A 24,120-nucleotide genomic window follows, 5' to 3' on the forward strand; every position below is an offset into this window, starting at 1 on the left:
ATCTAGAAATATTACTAGAGTATAGTTGAAATATTAGCATCAAGTCAAAATATTAAGTTTAAATATTACAAGAATATTAACAAAATGAAGTGAAAATATTGTATTAAATAAATGTAAAAAATATTGTAATTATTGTAATAAATGTTATGAAAATCAAGATAAAATATTGTCAATTTAGTGAAAATAATAAGAGAATAAAGTTTAAATACTAAGAGAAAAAAATATAAATATTACGAGAATAATGTTAAAATATTACGAGAATAAAATTTTTAATTATGATAATAAAGTTGAAATATTACAACAATAAAATTTAAATATTATGGGAACAAAGACACAATATTACGAGAATAGTTGAAATATTACAAAAAATTTTTAAAAAATTTACAAGATTAAAGTTGAAATATTACGAGAACAAAATTTAAATATTAAGAGAATAAAAACACAATATTACGAGAATAAAGTTGAAATATGACAAAAATAAAATAAAATATTACGAAAATAAAGAAATAATATTATGAGAATAATGATGCAATATTACGAGAATAAAGATAAAATATTACGAGAATAAAATTTTAATATTATGAGAATAAAAAACAAATATGAGAATAAAATTTAAATATTCAGCGAATAAAGTCGAAATATTACAAGGATAGTTTAAATATTACAAAAATAAAGTTGAAATATTATCAGAATAAAATCAAACTATTACAAGAGTAAAGTAGAAATATTATGATAATAAAATGAAAATATTATGAGAATAAATGAGAAAATATTATGAAAATAAAGTTGAAGTATTATGAGAATAAAATCAAACCATTACGTTAATGAAGTAGAAATATTACAAGAATAAAATAAAAATATTACCACAATAAATCTGAAAATATTTTACAAAAATAGTTGAAATATTACGAAAATAAAATGAAACTATTACAAGAATAAAATAAAAATATTACCATAATAAATCTGAAAATATTTTACGAAAATAAAGTTGAAATATTACGAGAATAAAATGAAACTATTACAAGAATAAAGTCTAAATATTATGACAATAAAATTAAAATATTGCAAGAATAAATTTGAAAATATTACCAAAATAAAGTTGAAATATTACGAGAATAAAATCTATATATCATGAAAATAAAGTCAAAATATTAGGAGAATAACTCCGATTCCTCTGGACTATTGTAATATATCTGGTGTTTACCTCTGCTTATCAGATGACATCATTGAGAAGCAGGTTCAGGAGGGTCTCATCGCTCCAGAGATCCGGGAGAAGGTCAGTTTCGTGCTTTTGCGGAAACACCGTCACCAAACCAAGAAGCCGATCCATCGCTCGCTGGCGGACATCGGGAAGCCCAGTCCATCCAGTGAGTGTCTGCAGGAGAATCCTCAACATTCCCACAATTCCTTTATCTTTCTCTTTATCTTGCCTTTTCTAATCATTTCTCATGCACTTCTTCGTCTGGAGTTTTCTTAGGGGCTGGGCGATTAGATAACTTTAAATCTCAATATAATTTAATAAGTAAAATTGACTAATACAATGATTTCAGATGATAGATTAAATGTTTAAAATGTTGTTGTTTTCTTAATGGCATGCACAGATGAATTATTCATTGTGAAACTAGCAATGTGAGCTAACAAAGTCAACATGGTTAGTTTTGATTTGATGTGTACTTTAATGCTAAACAAAAGAAGTGTAAATTCGAGACTTCATGCGGACTTTAAACAATTTTTCAGTTTATTTTGAAATAAAATGGTGCCAGTGTTGGACAAGTTACCTAAAAAAAAAGGATTTCATTACTAATTACATTATTAAAATTGTATTTAAATTACATTTTTAAATATTATGTTTGAAAGGAAACTCAGTAAATCAATGCATAACAGCGCTACATATAAATCTCAACTCTGCATAGACGATAGAAATTAAACTCAATAATGACTTAAACAGGACATTATAGCTTTAATAAAAATGTAACACTTTAAGAAAATAAACATTATATCTATCAACACACAAAATATTTCAAAGGAATGACACAATATTTCATACAGAGCAAATATTGACATGAATTTCTGCCTCATTCATTGTGTCTCAAGCTACTCTGCTTCTCTTGCCTAATTGATCTAGAAATGTTGATTTTATGTATTTAAATGAGTGCATTATAAGTAACTGTATCTGAATGACCTGAAAATGAAACAGTACCTTTTTCAGTGGGGTCATCTAATTACAGTAACGGGTTAGTTTGTTAATATTTACAATTATGTAATAATTATGGTGCACATCGCCCAGCCCTATGCTCTGTCCTGTTTTCTGTCTCTCTGATGTGTTTCTCTGCTGTGCTGTGGGTCTGCATCAGACCGCAGTCCGAGTCCCAGCCCGAGTGCCCGCTCTGGGTCGGGTTTTCACCGCTCCACGGAGGACCTGCGGGCGCGCCAGAGCGCCGGCCTCGGGAAACTGCGTGAGTCTGCGCTTCAGTTTCCACGCTTCACCCACATCTCAGTCCAAGTCTGCTCTATTGTCAATTCTGCCACATGTAGAGACAAACAGAGGATCGAAATGACATTAGTCTCAGACCTCAGGTGCATACAGAGAACAACAACACTACAAGAGGAATGTAAAAATACCAATGATGTGAGCTGAGTCTTTTGTGTCTCCAGAATTGTAGCTGTTTTGCGCCTGTGCCTTTAAATGCAAATAGGCTGGTTCTCCCCGCCCACTTTAAGTAGGTTTCCTGAGGGAATTGCAGCTGTTTTGCGCCTGTGCCTTTAAATGCAAATGAGCTGGTTCTCCCCGCCCACTTTAAGTAGGTTTCCTGAGGGAATTGTAGCTGTTTTGCACATATGCCTTTAAATGCAAATGAGCTGGTTCTCCCCGCCCACTTTAAGTAGGTTTCCTGAGGGAATTGTAGCTGTTTTGCACATATGCCTTTAAATGCAAATGAGCTGGTTCTCCCCGCCCACTTTAAGTAGGTTTCCTGAGGGAATTGTAGCTGTTTTGCACATGTGCCTTTAAATGCAAATGAGCTGGTTCTCCCCACCCACTTTAAGTAGGTTTCCTCAGGGAATTGCAGCTGTTTTGCACATATGGCTTTAAATGCAAATGAGCTGGTTCTCCCCGCCCACTTTAAGTAGGTTTCCTGAGGGAATTTTAGCTGTTTTGCACATATGCCTTTAAATGCAAATGAGCTGGTTCTCCCCGCCCACTTTAAGTAGGTTTCCTGAGGGAATTGTAGCTGTTTTGCACATGTGCCTTTAAATGCAAATGAGCTGGTTCTCCCCGCCCACTTTAAGTAGGTTTCCTCAGGGAATTGCAGCTGTTTTACACCTGTACCTTTAAATGCAAATGAGCTGGTTCTCCCCACCCACTCTACATATGTTTTCAGAGGGAATTGTAGCTATTTTACATCTGTACCTTTAAATGCAAATGAGCTGGTTCTCCCCACCCACTGTAGGTAGGTTTTCTGGGGGAATTTTAGCTGTTTTTTACCTGTGCCTTTAAATGCAAATGAGCTGGTTCTCCCCGCCCACTTTAAGTAGGTTTCCTGAGGGAATTGTAGCTGTTTTACATCTGTACCTTTAAATGCAAATGAGCTGGTTCTCCCCACCCACTCTACATATGTTTCCTGAGGGAATTGTAGCTGTTTTACATCTGTACCTTTAAATGCAAATGAGCTGGTTCTCCCCGCCCATTCTTCGGGCAGATGTCACAGATACCCCAGTGAGTCTGAATCATGAAGTTTCCCGGTGGTTAATTGATGCAGTGTAGTTGCACAAGCAGCTGAGCAGCATTTCTGCCATTGTTCTGAGGATTAGAGATTATCAGAAAGCTCTTGACTTCGGTTTTCCGCTCTTGCTTGCTTGATTTGCTTCTGGAATCTGGGTACATTAGGCCAGAAAAACAACACTTTTTTCCCCTTGTCTTTGAAGAAGAAACATTATTATAACAGTTATTCCTGTTGTACCGTATAACCGTAGTCAACGTGACCCCAAAACTTAAGTACGTACCGAACCGTGACTCCAGTGTACCGTTACACCCCTCATATATTTACACTTGGCTCCAGGACGTAATTGCAAACAACATTCTAACCATGCTAGAAGTGTTTGAGCAACATGTGTAACATTAAACATGTCAGGCTAGCAAAATGTTGACCATGTTATCAGCATGATAATCAATGTTGAGTTGCACATCAGGTTTATATTATGTTTCTGTTTAGATTTACAGTGCTCAGCATATACGAGTTCACCCCTCACCAATCAAATAGGAAGCTTTACAATATTATAAATGTGCATATACTTTAGTTTAGTCAGTACTGAAGCCAACTGTAGACCTAATCTAACAAAATAACTTTAAATAATGCTTCTAAATAATTTTTAAATATTTAATTATAAACTTTCAAAAATAGCAAAAATCAAGAGAAACAGAAATATTTACAATTTTGTTGAAATGTTATTTATTTTGTAACATTTAGCTTGAATTTAATTGTATTATCTTTCTATTTCTAAATATGTTTGGTGACTAAAATATTATTTTAATAAATATATCTGTTTAATAAATCTGTTTTGTTCAAATGCACCAAAATACACTGAGAAATGGAGGAAAATATTCATCTTCAAAATGGGCTGTAATGTTTGTTTGTTTTTTTAAATAAAAACTTCCCAGGTTCTGCAGGTTGCAGTGTCCTGAACTTTGCCAATTTAAGCCAATCTTAAGCCATTTGTAATCGATTGTTTTGGTTCAATTTGGAATTTGCCCAACCAGCACAGAGGCCAGGGCATCAGAGTGAGTGCTCCGACTTGGCCCCCCTGGTCCAAATGGGCTGTACTTAATCTTGCTGAGCACTGTATTGTTATATCCTTTCATTTAGTAATTTTATTACTTGTATTAGTTTAAGTTTGGTTCAAATTTAGCATCAGGTTTGACTTTATTCCAGCTCTATGAACAGTTTAATTCAGTAAATAATCAGTGTTTGAACTGTTTTCCAGATCCTTCTCAGTGCCGCAGTATGAATGATATTTCCGTCACACCCAGCAGTGACCAGGTAGAGTTTTATATCAGTATTGTTTATTATGTCATTTTAATTACATTTTATATTTATATATTTTTTTTATATTTTAAATTTATTTCAATTTTGTAAATTTACTTACATATATTTTTAATTAAATGTATTATTTTTTACAGTATCTTTTCTTTCACATGAACACTGAAATACATTTATTTATTTATTTATTTATGTATGTATTTTAATTACATTTTATAAACCTATATGTTTTTATTTATTTAATTAATTAATTTATATTTTTATTTTTTCATATATTTGTTAATATTTATTTTTTAATTTGTATTTTATTTTTTTATTTTTTATATTTAAAGTTTTATTTAATGAATTCTTATTTATTTTTAAATACATTTTATAAAATTATATATTGCTGTAATTTTTATTTTAATAATTTTGTATTTTTCCATTTGTTTATATTTTTTATTTATTTAAATTTTGTAAATGTATTTACATGTATATTAAATACATTTTTGATGAACACTGAACACATGAACATATGAACACTGAAGTACATACATTTATTTATTATTTATTATTTAAATTTAATTACATTTTATAAAATTATATATTTTTGTTTATTTATTTATTTTTATTTATTTATACATTTAATTTAATTATATATATTTTTGATTATATTTATTTTATTTTTATGTTGTATTTTATCTTAATTTATTAATATAAAAAATGAATTTAATGTTTTTTTATTTATTTAATTTTAATAAACAAAACGTATTTATAAATCTTTATTTATACATTTAATTTAAATTATTATTTAGATTTTTAGTTTGATTATATTTATTTTATTGTTTTTTATGTAGTATTTTTTATATAAAAATTAATTTAATGTATTTTTATTTATTTAATTTTAATTACATTTTATACAATTATATTTTTTATTTATACATTTAATCAACTTATATTTTTTTATTTTTGATTATATTTTATTTACATTTTTTCATTTGTATTTTACTTTTACATTTATTCATATTTAAAATTTTAATTGAATGTATTTTTATTATTTAATTTTAATTACATTATATAAAAGTATATTATTTTTAGGTTTTTATTTATTTATATATTTAATTTCTTTTATATTCATGATTTTATTTTTATTTTTTCAATTTATGTATTTTAATTTATTTTAATTTTGTAAATTTTTAAAAATGTATTTATTTTTATACTTTTTTTAAATGAGCACATTGAAACACATCAATGTAATTGTTATTAATTAAATTTTTAATTGCATTTTATAAATTATGTATTTTTTATTTATACAAATAATTTGTTTTATATATATATATTTGTTTATATTTATTTTTATTGTATGTGTGTGTGTGTGTGTATGTGTGTGTGCATATATTTATATATATTATATATCTATATTTATATATTGATTTATTTATATATTTTTTTTATTTATTTATTTTAATTCATTTTTTAATTATATACATTTAATTGAATAGTTTTTTTCCCATATGAACACACTGAAATACATAAATGCATTTATAAATGTATTTCCTCACACCATGAGCCAAATTAGTCCTATTATTCAGGGTGTAAATTCTCTAGGTCATTCGCATGTTTACTGTGGCGGAGTTTTTGTGGATCAATGAACCAACATGAACCAAAACATGAAATGCACAATAAAGCTGTTATGTTTGCCGAGGTATTTAGAGGCGATTGAGAGGCTTTAGTGCAGGCGCTGCAGCTCACTAGACTTCAAAGTGACCCAATTCTGAGTCCACTTTAATGAGTTTTTCTGCTTAAATGACACCCAGGGCTCATTTTCAGGAGCTCACTTCAGTTATACCCTACAGAAGGCTAAATTACAGCTGATAGGGGTCAAAATCATGTAGATATAAACCAGTTATTAATATAGCACATGGGTCAAAGACAGAAAGAATTATAACAACGAGTAATGCAGCATACTTTTGTTAGCAAAATAATAAATTATAATAATAATAATTTAAAAAACACAATAACTTTTCTCTACTACAATGTCTAAAAATTTGATGACGACATAAAAGACTCATAGTTTGGATAAAAATATGAACTAATTACTAATGTACTTATTTAAAATGAATTAATTAATGATTAAATAAACAAAAATCATGACTTAATACATAAATTAATTAATAGATGATTGAATGAGTAATTAATCGAAGGAAAAAGGGTTGAGTAAATGAGTAAGTAAACGATTGAATGAGTAAAAGAATGAATAAATGAAGAAGTAAGTAATTGACTGATTGAGTGAACGAATAGATGAGTAAATGATTGAATGAATAATGATTGATTAAATGTTTGAATGAATGAATGAATGAATGAGTAAATGATTAAATAATTAATGATTGAATAAATGAATGAATTAATGAATGAATGAGTAAATGATTGAATGAATAATGATTGAGTTGATGTTTGAATGAATGATTGAATGAATGAATGATTGAGTAAATTATTAAATGAGTAAATTATTGAGTGAATGAGTAAATGACTGAATGAATGATTGAGTAAATGATTGAATTATTGAATGAATAATTGGGTAAGTGATTAAAATAATAAATGAATGATTAAATGATTGAATGAATGAGTAAATGATTAAATTATTGATTGAGTAAATGGTTGAATGAATGATTGATTGAATGTTTGAGTAAAGAATGAATGAATGAATGAATGAGTAAAGATTGAATAAATAATTAAGTGGAATTAATGAGTACATTACTAGATGAATGATTGAATGAATGAGTGAGTAAATCATTGAATGAATGATCAATTGAGTAAATGATTGAATGAATGAATGAATGAATGAATAAATGAGTACATCATTAAATGAATAAATAAATGAGAATGATTAAGTAAACGATTGATTGATTGATTGAGTAAATGATTCAATAAATGATTGATTGAGTGAATGAGTAAATGATTGATTAAATGAATCAATAAATTATTGAATGAAGGAATGAATAATTTAGTAAATGATTGATAGATTGAATGAATGAATCAATTATTGTGTAAAGGAATGAATAATTTAGTAAATGATTGAATAATCATTGATTGAGTGAATGAGTAAATAATTGATTAAATGAATGAATAAATTGTTGAATAAAGGAATGAATAAGTTAGTAAATGATTGATTGAATGAATGTATGAATGAATTAATAAACTATTGCATGAAGGAATGAATAATTGAGTAAAAGATTCAATAAATGATTGATTAAGTGAATGAATAAATTGTTGAATGAAGGAATGAATAATTTAGTAAATGATTGAATAATCATTGATTGAGTGAATGAGTATATAATTGATTAAATGAATGAATAAATTATTGAATGAAGGAATGAATAATTTAGTAAATGATTGATTGACTGAATGAATGAATGAATAAATTATTGCATGAAGGAATGAATAATTGAGTGAAAGATTCAATAAATGATTGATTGAGTGAATGAATGAATGAATGAATAAATTGTTGAATGAAGGATTGAATGAATGAGGCCTTAAACCTAATTTGGATAAACAACCCATTTAAAAAATTCAGAATTGAAAAGTATTAATTTTATTGCATGAGCATCGTCAAACCAAGTGGCAGATATTAGCAGGAAAATATTTTAGCTACCATTTTATAAAAGACATTTGTTGAGTTGAAAATGAAGCTGGATGAACTTCAACTCTGGCATCATTACAAAACCAACGTTATTTTAAAGAAAAGGCCTTAGCGTTAAACACAAAAATCTGCTTCTGAAAGAGACCTGCGTGTCTGAATACATCATCAAGGCTGTTTCATTATTAATAATTGATCTGAAAGAAAAGCCGAACAGCTTCAGGACAGGAGAAAGCAGCTTGTTTATCGGTGGCAGAAAGTGAGTTGACTCTGAAAGCGGCATTAAAAGATTAAAAGGCGATTCTGAGCATAAGCACAGGCCAATCCATATCCACGTGTTCTCTGAAGCCTCATAGCTGTGTGTTTACGTAACTTTATCGATCCGCCATTGGAAAAAATGAGACGTTTCCATCACACGTCAGAGATTGATCATAGAGTTGATGTTGGTGTCATGAGAGCGGCTGGAAACTTCATGAGCTGTGCGTCTTATAAAAGGAACAGTTCACACAAGGATAAAGATGACCCCATTATTGACTCCCCCTCACGCCATCGTGTGTGTATATGACTTTATTGTCTGTCAAACAAACACATTCAGAGTAGTTGTACATTTTCCTGGCTCTTTCATGCTGCACAGGGGTGGTTTTGGGTAGTGACTTTGCAAAACCACATAAATCCATTGTACAACTAGCACATATGGCGCCAGGGGGGTATCCCTCGTCTTAAAACTAGGGTTGGGTATCGTTTTTTTTTTTTCCGATAACAGTGCTAAATCGATACTTTTAAAACAGTACAGGTGCCAAAACGTTTTTTTAGCCACAAAATTAATCGACAAAAATATATATATATATATCATTTTAATTGAACAATATAAATATATATTTATATTAGGTTTAAAGTAAACATCTATTCAGATATTCATTTCATTTTTTTTATTTGAATTGCATTAATATATTTCTTTTGATCATTTGTTTGTTAGCATAAATACAAGATTTGCATTATGCTGTTAACATTACATTAGCTAACCAGTGGAAAGGCTGTCATCAAAATCAGCAAACACCTTTTTTTGAGGCTTGTGACTGCTTTTACATGGACGTCAGTAATCGAATGATTTGCCTTAATCTGAATGAGATAATAATATGAAGCTGCTTTTTGAATGTTACATTCATGATTCCCAGTGACATGTTATAGCACATAGATCCATCAACTTCACTGCGTCACCAGCCTATAAATGTTTCCTCCGCAGTTTGTGTCTGTGGTCCTTCAAGATAATCAAAAATCACTGTTTACGTGGTAGATTCTTGATCAGTCAGAGCAGGGGTTTTCAAACTTTTTCAGCTGAGGGCCCCTTTGTGTAGGGCGAATTCTTTTGGGGACCCCCAAAAAATAAAAATGACGCCAAAAAAAAACCTCAAATTAACAACTGTACTTAAATTTTTTTTATTGTATTATTTAATACATTTATATTATTATATATTATTCAATAAATGTATATTATTCATTATCTGGATTAATTTTTGTAAGATGTTAGTTGAGTTGACATGGTTTCAGTGCTTAAATCTATTGATCAAATCTTCAAGCGCAGTGTTCATTGTGGTCTGCTCTCACTGGATTCCATCAAGACATATTTTGTGTACGAGTCGTCACTTTACACAGTTTTTTATGCCATATTTATGCTTTTTTTCTGCCTATGCACAGCTAGACTCTTCTGTATTTACCCTTACAGCTGAGAGTCTAAATGTATCTAAAGATTTAAAGCTTTAAAGTTTTAAAGAGTTTTGTCAGTCATCAGCCTATTAATGGTTAACAGTTAACTCTACTGTTGTAACTAGCAATACTACAATGGAGGCTGTAGTGGTTCAGTGTGTTTTGTTTGTTTTTATTCCTTTTTTTGTGCACATCATAATTTACTCGACTCGATTAGGTCGACAATCCTGACTTACACAGATAAAAAATAATTTCCTAAATGCGATCTAGAATTGGGTATTCAAGTTCAAAGAGCCACAAGTTTTACTTTGCATAATTTTAGAAGCTTTGCTGACTTTAAAATGTGCATACCAGTGTGTTCTATTACTAATAATACTGAACATTACATTTAAATTAGTTACACAAATAAATATGGGAAAAAGTGGAACATGTAAAAAATGCATTTACATTCAGAGTATTAAAGTTTGATCAGATATGTTGAGCTCCATTAAATACAGAGCACTAATATGTTTTAATATTTAATAATTAATTAGCTCTATAATATAACACAAACAGATACATTATAATTCTTATAGGTTATAGGGGTTTTACTCAGGGTGTAAAAAATTTAGTTTTTTTAATCATTATGAACCAACGTAAGAGGTCCACTGCAGAGCTCATCCAGCTGTCATTAGTGTAACAGGAGTGAAACTCTGAGCACTCGCTGATGTGATGACAGCTCCATTCATTGTTATTGCAGCACTTTTTGCTTTACAATTTTAATATGTTTGTTTGCCATGCTGCAAAGAGGACCGTCTTATATTTGTACAATGCAAAGTGTAAAGCCAATCGCACTGTGGACGAGGTGCAATGTTGTGCCGTGTCTTTAAAATGCTATTTGTTCCCTATGAGTGAAGCCTGCGCAGAAAGGCGCACTCCGCAGCACCCAGCTGATCGCTTACTTATCAACGCAAGCCATATACAGGGAAGTGCTTTCAGCCACCGATAATGTTCTTATTGATCATGTATTTTAACTGAAATATTGTCAGTTAAATAGACCTGAGCATTCATTTAGTTGCTTAGCGTAAAAGAGATAAGCACCCGGCCAGAAGCGCTTATTCAATAAAAGTCCCCGTGCACAGAGGCGCGGCGCGGCGCGGCGCTTCTTTTCCTGTGTCACGAAAGTGTCAACTGCATTTAAATTACATAAGCATAAAGCTTAATTTTTGCAGTACTTTTGAGCTCAAATTATAATAAAGAAATACATTAACCTTCAGAAAGATGCGGGACACAAAATTCATCCATGTGGGCCCATTGATTACCCCTCATCTAAAATTTCTTTGCGGCCCTCCTAGCGCCACCTGGCGGCCCCCCAGGGTGCCGCGGGCACGGTGGCCCAGTGGTTAGCACTGTTGCCTCACAGCAAGAACGTCACTGGTTCTTGTCATTGCCAAGCCAGCCGACCTTTCTGTGTGGAGGTAACACGTTCTCCCCGTGCTCATGTGGGTTTCCTCCCACCGTCCAAAAACATGCAGCCTAAGTTAATTGACTAATCCACATCAGCACCATAGACATGCTCCTAGTCAGTAGTTATCTCTCAAGAGCGATCACTATCTGCTCATTAGCTACTACAGCAGGGGAGTTCTCCACATCTACCTGAGCTCAAACTCCCCTCTCGCCTTACAAACAGGAGGTAGCCCTGGGCTCGAGGATCTTATGAGCTCAGGGCTCTCTCCCGGGACAGCATGATGAACAGGGTTTATAATCAATCAATCAGCTAAGTGTGAACTCCTGAAATGTTATTAAATGTGGTATTTTCATGTCGCGTTTCTACAGGTGGTTTGTCAAGCCCACTCACTCAAAATAAAACTCAAATGTGTGACTGTAGTGTTATTTCTCCCTCCAGCTGAAGAATAAGTTCATGAAGAAGATCCCCAGAGATGCTGAGGCGTCCAATGTGCTCATCGGAGAGGTGGATTTCCTAGACAAGCCTTTCGTGGCGTTTGTTCGTCTGGCTCAAGCCGCTACACTTGGAGGCCTTACTGAAGTGCCAGTGCCAACCAGGTGAACATGTAAAACCATATTCATTCATTTTCTTGTCGGCTTAGTCCCTTTATTAAACCAGGGTCACCACAGCGGAATGAACCGCCAACTTATCTAGCAAGTTTTTACACAGCGGATGCCCTTCCAGCCGCAACCCATCTCTGGGAAACATCCACACACACTCATTCACACACACACTTATACATTACGGACAATTTAGCCTACCCAATTCACCTGTACCGCATGTGTTTGGACTGTGGGGGAAACCGGAGCACCCGGAGGAAACCCACGCGAACGCAGGGAGAACATGCAAACCTCACACAGAAATGACAACTGAGCTGAGGATCGAACCAGCGACCCAGCAACCTTTTTGCTGTGAAGCAACAGCACTACCTACTGCGCCACTGCCTCGCCCTGTAAAACCATATGAAAAAAATTATTGATTACAAACTACTAGGGATGTAACGGTATCAGAATTTCACGGTACGGTAATACCTCGGTATGAATGTCACGGTACGGTATTTATTGAATCATTTACAGGGAAAACAAAACTTATGAAAATACTCCAAAAAAGTGCCAAAAGTGTCAACGACATACAAATTAGCCATCTATCTGTAAGCTTTGAAACAGGAACTTCAATTTTAATAACAAAAAAATTAAACCATGTAAAAAAATAAAGATCAATCTAGTATTGTTGAAAACTCATCACATTCAACATTTAATCACTCACTTAGATAGAGATGGGTTTAAAGGAAAATTATCATATAACTATAATCTGGTAAAAGCTGGGATCTCTGGGCATGTCCCCTGCAACAGAATAAACCCCTCTCATTTGGGACTGCGGTTTCTGGGACAGAGATATGACTTGGCCCAGGTTGACAGCAGTGGGTAACGTTGTGCATTGTCTTTCCCCCACTTGAGAGGACAAGCCATGAGTGAAATAGAGGTCTCTTTGCGGTACATGTCAATGTCTGCATCAATCTGAACAGTGTGCTGTGTTTCTGCAGTCCCCATGGCTGTTATTAGTCGTATTCCCCGACTTGCAGGCACGTGCACACATAGGGCTCAACCTGTGCAGAGCACATGCCCTTTTTAGTCTTGGATAGAAAGTGCCCTTCCAAAATGATCAATAGTGCCCCCGTGACGCGACACACCCTCCGTCTCGCCCTTCAGTAGGCGCGCGACAACACCGCTCTTGAGTATGCGCTCTCAACCCCCCCTCCCCGCTTTACAGTACGCGCGCGACAACACCTGATGGGAATTGTAGTTTCCGCTACCTCCCGTTCGCTTCATTCGCCTGAGCAAATTTTCTCAGAAGACCTATAGTTTTATCGAGTCATGCGACTACGGTAATATCGAAAAAAATTAATATTGCGGTATTTACAATACCGTTACATACCTACAAACTACATAATAAAAGTGTAGTTGTGCAGTTGGATTTTATAATCTAATTTGAATCCTAAACAGATCAGCCATGTTTTATCCACCGATTTGTATGCACATTTTGGAATATTGCATAAAACATGATTAATAGAAATGCCTATATTTGCATACACAATAAGAAAAGAAGAATCAGCCTTCCTGGGAAAGTCTATGCCATGGTACTGGAGAGGAGGATCTGGCTGATGGTTGAACCTAGGATCCAGGAGGAAAAACGCAGTTGTCGTCCGGCCTATGGTACACTGGACCAGCTCTACACCCTCACCAGGGTGCTCGAGGGCTCATGGGAGTATGCCGAACTAGTCCACATGTGTTTTGTGGACTTGAAGGCTTTTGAAGGGTGGTAGGGCGCAGCCGTTCAGACAGGGTGAGGAGCTCTGACACCCGGGAGGAGGTCAGAGTAGAGCCGCTGCTCCTCCACATTGAGGCCCCGTTTACACTAGTGCGTTTTAGTTTTAAACGGCGTTTTAGAATGAAAACGATCCGCGTCCACACTCGCGTTTTACCCAGCGTTTCTGAACTGCTCTCCGTCCACACCAAAACGCTGAAAACGCACATCACGTGACCACACACACACACACTTTGGCAATCGCTGCAGCCCATATACCCAGATGAGAGCTGTGCTAATCGGACTTCTCATCAAGCATCTCCCGCTGGATCTAATCTCACTATATTTATTAAACGTGATATTTCATTTATCTTGTTGTCTTTATCTAACGACATATTCCCTGACTTTGGTCATTGGAATCTATTACTTGTTCTCGTAACGTGTTTTGGCTGAGCGCAAAGATAAGTTAATGATTAATGTAACCACGTAGCCTACATTCTGTATATTGACTGATCGCTTGCCTTTATTTCCTATAATGTATAAACTTATTGTATGTTATACTTTTATAATTATCGATGATTAAAACTGATATTCAGCAAAAGAGAGGGTGTGTTTCGTATTTTCACTGAAATTGAAAGGAGGCAGTTGTTATCGGCTCCGTTTTGTTATAAATATCCACACAGTGAAGATGACGCTCATATATGCAGCACGACGCCTCAACATTTCTGCTGTCTGTTTAGTTGTTAATATTAAAATAAAAATAGGCAGTTCCTTATATCAAGTTTACATTTTATTGTTGAGAAAGTGAAACAACGTAGCCAAGGTGATGTGAATGAAGTTATAAAGTACACTGTTCCCTGTGAAGATTGACGCGTGTCCTCGGTATGTTTTCCATATCAAACTGAGAAGAAGAGATGCAGCCTTGATCAAACTTGCGAAGTCTGAACTTACACGGAGAAGATGCAGGACTGAACTGTGTGTGGGCTACTTAATATTGAGGGAAAGCCCCAATCAGAGAGGCGAATGTCTGCAGCCCCGCCTCCGTTTTCAGATGTCTCCGTCTTTCCTCATCGAGAACTCCGGCGTAGTGTGGACGAATGGCGTAACCGTAGCAAAACTTATGCGTTTTCAAACTAAAACGCACCAGTGTAAACGGGGCGAGAAGTCAGCTGAGGTGGCTCTGGCATCTGTTTTGGATGCCTATCAAGAGAGGTGTTCCAGGCATGTCCCACAGGGAGGAGGCTTCGGGGAATACCCAGGACTCGCTGGAGGGACTATGTCTCTCGGCTGGCCTGGGAACGCCTTGCCTCCGGGTTTCCTCCACAGTCCAAACACATGCGGTATTGGGGAATTGATGAACTAAACTGGCCGTTGGGTATGAATGTGTGTGTGAATGTGAGAGTGTATGGGTGTTTCCCAGCACTGGGTTGCGGCTGGAAGGGCATCCGCTGCGTATAACATATGCTGGAATAGTTGGTGGTTCATTCCTCTGTGGCGACTTCTGAAATAGAGACTATGCTGAAGGAAAACGAATGAATGAATGAATGAATGAATGAATGAATGAATGACTTCTAACATTTATAATGTGTTTGGAAATGATCCTCTGAATTTAAATACATTTTAATGCATTTTTGTGTTGTGGTGTATTTTGCAGGTTTCTCTTTGTGCTCCTCGGTCCCAGCGGCAAAACCAAGTCCTACAATGAGATCGGTCGGGCAATGGCCACGCTCATGGTGGACGACGTAAGAGAAAATTGCAGCACTTCTGTAGACCGCTCAGTTTAGGCTTCATAGCTGTATTTATGAGCAGGGGTGCGTTCTTCATATGTGGATATCTTAGCTGAATTTGCACATATAGAAATCTGATATATCAAAATATCTAGTTAACATGACATGTTACAGTATAAGTCCATGTTTGGATTTCACATATATAAAAAAAATGTCATATGTGCAACATGTATTTTGAAATAATGCAGAAATGTCTGCTTGTATAGTTTTTTTCAACCACTAGAATGACAAATATGTATGTTCATATATGTTATAATATATTATATAAATATTATGTAAATACAATAAACATATTTTATAACATATAAAGTTATAGCTAACATATATTCAAATGTGACATTCCATTGGTTAGAAAAATTGTGCATATATATATATATATATATATATATGCATTCAGAAAGTATTGTTAGCACTTCACTTTTTCCACATTTGTTTATGTTACAGCCTTATTCCAAAATAGATTAAATGAATTTATTTCGTCAACATTCCATATGCAATCCCCTATAATGACAGTGTGAGCTCTAGATGGAGCTCAGGTTCATTCTGTCTCCACTGATCATTCTTGAGATGTTTCAGCAGCTTCATTGGAGTTCAGCTGTGCTCAATTCAGCTGATGGACATGATCTGAAAAGGCTACACCTGTCTATATAAGGGCGCAGGGTTGACAGTGCATGACAAAGCACAAACCAAGCATGAAGACAAAGGAATTGTCTGTAGACCTCAGAGACAGGATTGTCTGGAGGCACAAGGCTGGGGAAGGTGACAGAAACATTTCTGCTGCTCTGAAAGCTCCAGTGAGCAAAGCGGCCTCCATCATCCGTAAGTGGAAGATGTTTAACCACCAGAACTCTTCCTAGAGCTGGCCGGCCATCTAAGCTGAGTGATCGGGGGAGAAAGGCCTTAGTCAGGGTGGTGATCAATAACCTGATGGTCACTCTGTCTGAGCTTAAGCGCTCTTCTGTGGAGAGGAGAACCTTACAGAAGGACAACCATCTCAATCCACCAATCAGGCATCTGTATGGTAGAGCGGCCAGACGGAAGACACTCCCCGCCAAAAGGCATTTAATCCAATTTGGAATAAGGCTGTAACATAACAAATGTGGATAAAGTGCCATCAATACTTTCCGGATGCGCTGTATATGTATAAATGCAATATTTAAAAAATGTCTGATTTTGCGATATGCACCTTTTAGATACAAACATGTACTTTGAAAACGCAGACTTAGTTCAGTTTCTGAGAGTGTGTGATGATAGCACAGCCAATATAATCAGCAAGAGTTTTATTTGTGGAAGAATAAATAAACAATCCACAGAAGTCATGCGCACAGCTATTATACAGGTGATGCAGCACAGGAGAGAAACACTCAAATATCACAATGCTTTTTTGATGCAAAATGAATGTAAACAGCCAGTTATGCTATAACCATAACCTGGATTACTGTCTCATAGAAAACGTAAAAGATTGCTAAATACTATACTCACACATAAAAAAAAAAGTTTAATGCCTGTAGAAACAAGGAAAGTTATTGCGAATCATTTTAAAACCGTTTCATTTGCTACAAATTTTAGGTCATTTTGTTCACGTGACTGGTAATTGAATGTTACTCAGTTGATGTCTCAATTTCAGCCAATCACTGCATTGGTAATTATTATTTTGAGAATGGATAGATCCTCCTTTCACAACAAACATGAGCACATTTAGTAATTTCAGATTAATCCATCCTGGTATTTTAATCTGACTCGGGAACTTGAAAAACCAAATTATCCAGAAATCACTTATCAGGATTAAAAGATCGAGGATCTGCTGAATCATCTCAGATTATTTAAGCGAGTTATAAAGGATGGGCCGCAGCTGTGTGTGTGTGTGTGTTTTTTATCTTCAGCTGTTCAGTGACGTGGCCTATAAAGCCAGAGATCGAGAGGATTTGATCGCCGGGATCGATGAGTTTCTGGATGAGGTGATCGTTCTTCCTCCGGGCGAATGGGACCCCAAGATCCGCATCGAACCCCCCAAAAAACTGCCTTCAGCAGAGATGAGGTACCAGAGCAGCTAGTGTGTGTGTGATAATACTCATGAGCCTGGCCAGAGTGCTGTTTTGCTTTTAGGTTATTGATGGGCTCTATGCACGGTGGCGCGTGACGCATTTCCGGTAAAATTTAAGACCCCGAGCCTACTTCCGCCAATCGTACAGTACAGTACTACAACAGGAGCGCTACTGATAAAAACGAGTAATTTTTTGGACAGTTGTCTTAATGTTTTATGCCATTATAGCCCACTTATATATGTTTATGTCAGCTACATAAATATGACATCTAAACGTTTAAAAAGTGTCATTTTAAAGACGTGAGAACAATACTTGTAAATACCACTGCTGTGTTCAGCAATGCACAGCGTCAGAAATTGAACTCTTACCTTAGTTTCCACACGTTTCCAAAAGACAAAGTCGTGCAGAAGAGGTGGGTTGTTGATATTAAACGTGAGAATTTTACAGAAACAGAAAAAAACAACAGTGTAGCTGAGAATTTCAGTCTAACTGATCGAGGCTCGAGTGCCAAACGGATGCAGACATTTAAAGAAAGGAGCTTTTATAGCAAATAATAGTTTGTTTTCATTGCCTTTGAAGTAAAAAACTGAACATTAATATACATAAACATTTCTTAAGCTACTTTCTAAGTGCAATTTTTAAATTCAGAATAAAGACCTTTATTTTATTCACTGTACATATAAAATATAATTCACTGTATATAATTTGAAATAAAAATTGTCAAAAAAAATGTAACATTTTGAAAAAAATATTTTATTCAGATGAACAGAAACAATGACATTGAATCAGTTGTTTTCTTGAATCAGGTGCTTCTTCTGTAACTTGTGCATAGAGAGGTATTTGGGCTTATACGTATTAAATAAATAAATAAACACCCCTCTGTTTCATGGAACCTAACACATAATTGATCAATTCCAAACAATTGTTCATGTGACAACACACATTACACATTTCAGAGTAATGGGCTGTCTGGTAAAGCAAAGCAACCACATGTTTGCATATCCCACTCTCAGCCACACAAGAGCAGGAGCAATTAACTAGCAGACGATGGCATGGATCTTCTGACGGATGTCCGCTCCAGGATGAAGTAACACATAAAATTTTCTAGCTCTGAATCTCATAATGTTACCTAGAAAATAGAAACAAGAATATTAATAGGTTTTTAAAGAGAGTCATTAAAGGCAGTTCACTCAAAACTGAAAATTCTATTTCCTCATCCTTCACTTGTTCCAAACCTGTTTGAGTTTCTTTCTGATGTTTAACACAAACAAAAATACTTTGAAGAAAGCTGGAAACTTGCAACCACTGATATTCATAGTAGTTCTTTTTCCTACTATGGAAGTCAATGGTTACAGGTTTTCAGCTTTCTTCAAAATATCTTCTTTTGAAAGGCATCTGCAGCAATATCATCAGATTAAACTACACAGTAAATCATTAATTTAAATTATTTAAAAGTAGCTCCCTTTAGTCACACTTTAAAATAAGGTTTCATTAGTTAAAGTATTTGCTCACTATTAAAATAACTATTTAATAGTTAGCATTGTTAAACTAATTTACTAATGAATAAAAATCCAAAGTCATGCTTGTTAACATTAGCTATTACATTGTGAGTTAACAAGCACAATGAATAAGCATTTGTTCATTAACATAAAAAACTAATAAATATTGCAATAGACAAATTGTTGATGTGAAATTAACTAATGACACCTTATTGTTTTGGGTCACCCTCCCATTTAATTACAATGTTATCGACTAAATAGAAAGCATGCTATCTACACTGTTACACTGCATCTGTCATCACTGTTTCAGCAATAAATCTCAGCATTGACACAGTGCTATTTGTCTGTTGTGGATGGAACGGCATTGTATTATTTTATTCCTAATATATCTTGCTCAATAATCATGCTTACAAGCTAAGACAGCATCTGTGTTTCTGTAATTATCCGAACTGAACAGTGGTGGTCACTTTAGAACAGTAAAAGTATGAATGGGACAGAACTTGTATGCTGTCCTACTCTCAGCTGGTGAGGAGACTCCGATTTCTTCATAGATCTATCGGTAGTAATGAGCTCTCACTGAGATCTTATTTCTGCCCTGTTTTTACCTGACACTATGAGACAGAATTACGTACACATATGATTATTTTTACTTACGTGATAAAGCTGCCGATGGACGGATCGTAAGAGTATTAACGCTAAAGTTAGCCTTCAGGCTAGCTGAACTTACCTTCATAATTGCACAGGTAGGAAGATGCATAAAACTTGAAACCTTTCTCAAGCTTTGCTCTGCGGTGTTGTAGAGCACATCCGGACAATCATTTGCACATCGTTGACCATAATTTACTCGCAAACAGCGAGTAAATATTGACGACTCTGCCATAATACTGTTTACCGCCGCTTAAAATCACCCAGACCGGAAGCTGGACCGCGGCCTTAGACAAAACGCGGAAGTAATGCGTGCATATAGCCCATTGCTTTATTCATAAATAAATGTTAAGATTTAATGTCATTATCTTTAAAAAATCTTTACACAGACATCCTGTCAAGAGTGAGCTCGTCCACAATGTCGTCTGTTGCTTAAAGGGCACCTATTATGCACAAATCACTTTTATAAGGTGTTTAAACACAGTTGTGTGTCAGCAGTGTGTGAATATCTCCAGCCTCTGCTGGTCAACATGACTTAATTGGATTTGTTATAATCAGACTTGATGCAGAAACACTGTGATTGACATTCTCGCTTTGTATGTGTCATCAGAAGGGGAAAGCCCCGACCACTAGTGCCCATCTCTCCATCTCATTAGCATCTCCAGCAGCCCTGAGTGAGAAGCAGCCGTCTGTGCATTAGCCATTAGAGTGTTTGAGCTGCTGAAGATGATGTCAGCATAGACTAAGAGGATTATAGATGTGGAGTTCTAGATGAACAGTGACTGGAGCCACATAGACTGACAGCACACACTCACACTGACAACATCGCTTTATTTCTAACATTTAAAAAGTGAAAAAGCATAATCGGACCCCTTTAAAAGCACAACACAACAGATACGCAGTTTATTAGCCCTCAGAGAGCGCAGGATGTTTGCTGAGCTGGTTTTGTTGTGTTGTTTTCTGCAGGAAGTCTGTGTTTTCTCTGAATGAGCTCGGGCAGCCGAATGGAAACGCCGGCGGAGGATCAGCGTCTGCAGAAGATGAGGAGATGCCGGCTCCGCATGAGCTAGGAGAGGAGCTGAAGTTCACCGGCCGGTACATCAACACTACACCTGCTGATGTACACCGCTAGCATCAGCGTAACAGCAGCTCTGCAGACTCTTGACATTATTTACACTGTTTGCAGAGTGCTTGTAGAGCGTTACGGATGCAATGGCTCCAAAACAAGAAGGTTTTTAGGAAGGGTGTTTGGATATAACTCCGTTTTTTGACCAAAAAAATGTTATTATTCTTCATTCATCCACTTGCTGGAAATTAGAACTGAAGTTTTGAGGCAAATCTTTGCAGTTAAAAATCTGTCATGTAAATAGTGAACGTGCCATTGCGCAACACAACTCACTCTTAAAGGGAATGGGAGATGAAATTCTGTTTTAATGCATGTTTAATGCCCAAAAGACATCCCATAACTCATTAAGATAATATGACAACTGGTTTAGACCAGGCGCCTGGTGCACAGACAGCTTTTACTACCCTTAAAACAGCAAAATGGACTTAGACATGCTCTAAGTGAAACTGCGTCATGTGTTTCAGACCCTGCACTTAACTTGTTAAAATAGAGCTCTGTATGTGTTTGAGCAGGTTCTGTGGAGGACTCTGGCTAGACATCAAGCGGAAAGCACCCTGGTTTTTCAGCGATTTCTATGAAGGTTTCCACATCCAGTCGGTGTCCGCGGTGCTCTTCATCTACCTGGGCTGCATCACCAACGCCATTACTTTTGGGGGACTATTGGGGGACGCCACCGACAACTACCAGGTGCTGTTTTCATATACAGTGCACAGCATAACCGAGTCCACCCTTCACAGATCTCTCTTTATATTAACAGTTTCTACAAGATCATTTTGAGCTTGGATGATGGTTCTCTTACTAAAATTAAAAAATCTTGGGAAAATGAATTGGGAATATGTTTTGAGGAAGAATGGTGGCTTGGTGCGCTGCAGAGAAAACATACTAGTACAATTTGTGCTCGGCTTACTCTGATACAATTCAAAGTCTTTCATTTCTTAAAAACCAGGCTATCTGACATTTTCCCCAATATCGATGACAGATGTGACAGATGTCATGCACCAAGGTGTTATTTGAGTCATATGTTCTTTATGTGCCCTCTGTTACAGAATTATTAGATTAATTATTTTACAATTATGTCCAAGATGTAGACCCATCCCCTGATGTTGCCATTTTTGGGGATCTAGAGATTCGGGGCTCTATTTTGACGGTCCATGTGCAGAGCGCAAAACGCAGGGCGCAAACGCTTTCAGGGCATGTCAGGACGCGTTTTTGCTAATTTAAGGACGGGAAAATCCGCTTTGCGCCGTGGCACATGGTCTAAAAGGGTTGAGTTTAATTTCTTAATGAGTTATAGGTGTGTTTAGAGAATAAACCAATCAGAGTCTCATCTCCCATTCCCTTTAAGAGCCAGCTGCGTCACGCCAAGAGTGCATTCACTATTTACAGGACGCAAAGTAAGTCTAAGTAGAAAAAATTAGCATTTCACAAGCAAACAGTTCACAGTTTACAGTTTTTTGTAACAGAAAACAGTTAAACAGAGCATCTACTGCGCGAGAATGAGAGATAATGGATCACTTTAGCTCTTGGATAGGGAAACCTTTACACACAGACATCAATTAGTCTATAAATAAACCATTTTGTTTGTTAAGCGCAAATATTCATTTCAAAACTATTTCTAAATTCAGTTCTAATTTCCAGCAAACGAATAAATGAATAATAATAACAAAATGTGCTCAAAAACCTGAGTTATATCCTAAAACACATGCTGCGCCCCATATGGTCTAAAACCTGACAGGTGGACAAATCTAAGCTTGTTTTTAATTAAACAGATATAAATATGGATATAATAAATAATACTGCTAATAATAATAACATTATACAAAAGCACATTGTTATGAATGAACTGAAAAAGCCTCCCGAGATGAAGAAAACATGAAAGCAGTGATTTTTCATATTTATGTCGGCTAGAAAATAATATGTTTTGTAATATTTTAATCCTTTATATTTATATACTATATCTATTCTTATTATATCCTATATATACCCTTAATATTTACATGTTTTCATTTGTAAAGATATTTGCCTATTGCTCTCTTGTGTGTATTAAGCAGTGTGTAAGCGAGGCGCAACTCTGCGCTGGAGTTTAGACCGGGTTAGTTTTGGTCTAATGAAAAATCTATTATAGTTTCTCAAAATAGCAACGCGCCAGCGGTCCACCTCAGAACGCTTCCTATTTAGACCAGAACGCCTATGAGCGCACATATGAGCGCTAATGCATTTGCTATTTAAACAGTGTAGCGCAACGCCTCAAAACCACTCTTGCACCAAGCTGAAACTAGCAAAAGACTACTGCGCCACGCCATGCGCCACACTGCGCCGGGTGTATGATAGGGCTCATAGTCCCAATTCAATTATAAACAACTTGATGTTTTGGCGTTTACCTCACTAATAGCCAGGCGTCGTATTCTACTTCACTGGAAATCAAATAAGCCTCCAACTACATCCCAATGGCTTGTAGATACCATGCATTTACTTAAGTTGGAAAAGGTTAGATGCTCTGGGAAAACTAATTTCTTAAAAAAGTGGCAATGTTTTATAACTTACTTTAACTCTCTTAAGGTAACTCTCTTCCATTTAATAGATGCACTCTCCTTCCCTTTTTGATTTACTTCGTAGTAATTTAATTTGTTTGTATTATCTAATACTATTTTATACTGTTTAATTGTAAATATTTACTTTCAACATTGACAATGTATCTGAACATTTGATTGTGATATTTGGTTGTAATTCTCTGTACACTTATTACTCTTGTTTCCATTTTTCTTTTCCTCTTTTATTATTATCATTATTATTATTAATATTTCTCTTTTTTATTATATATATTTTTTTGTTATTATTATAATTTTCTCTTTTGTAAAAAAAAGAAAAAGGT

The 24,120-nt window shown here is 35.2% G+C and overlaps 2 protein-coding genes across 8 annotated transcripts in view; both read left to right on the forward strand.

Moving 5' to 3' along the window:
• The window catches only part of myo18b (myosin XVIIIB), an 880,426-nt gene that overhangs the window by 457,571 nt on the left and 398,735 nt on the right, over positions 1-24,120 (forward strand). The gene's annotated exons all lie outside the window — the stretch shown is intronic.
• The window catches only part of slc4a5b (solute carrier family 4 member 5b), a 90,173-nt gene that overhangs the window by 35,489 nt on the left and 30,564 nt on the right, over positions 1-24,120 (forward strand). For 5 of the 7 annotated variants that reach the window (XR_015501487.1, XR_015501488.1, XM_087271250.1 and 2 more), the window contains exons 4-10: positions 1,218-1,367; positions 4,981-5,036; positions 12,242-12,399; positions 15,801-15,888; positions 17,817-17,971; positions 21,089-21,217; positions 21,761-21,935. Coding sequence is in view for 5 of the 7 variants with exons in the window: in XM_087271250.1 (XP_087127376.1) it covers positions 1,218-1,367; positions 4,981-5,036; positions 12,242-12,399; positions 15,801-15,888; positions 17,817-17,971; positions 21,089-21,217; positions 21,761-21,935 (911 nt within the window). In the remaining 2 variants the exon portion in view is untranslated. Of the gene's footprint in view, positions 1-1,217; positions 1,368-2,354; positions 2,457-4,980; positions 5,037-12,241; positions 12,400-15,800; positions 15,889-17,816; positions 17,972-21,088; positions 21,218-21,760; positions 21,936-24,120 lie in introns of all 7 variants that reach the window. The other 2 variants (XM_087271254.1, XM_087271251.1) reach the window with 1 other exon arrangement.

Source organism: Danio rerio, chromosome 10, assembly GCF_052040795.2.
Source record: "Danio rerio strain M-AB ecotype USA chromosome 10, GRCz13ab, whole genome shotgun sequence".
NCBI lineage: Eukaryota > Metazoa > Chordata > Actinopteri > Cypriniformes > Danionidae > Danio > Danio rerio.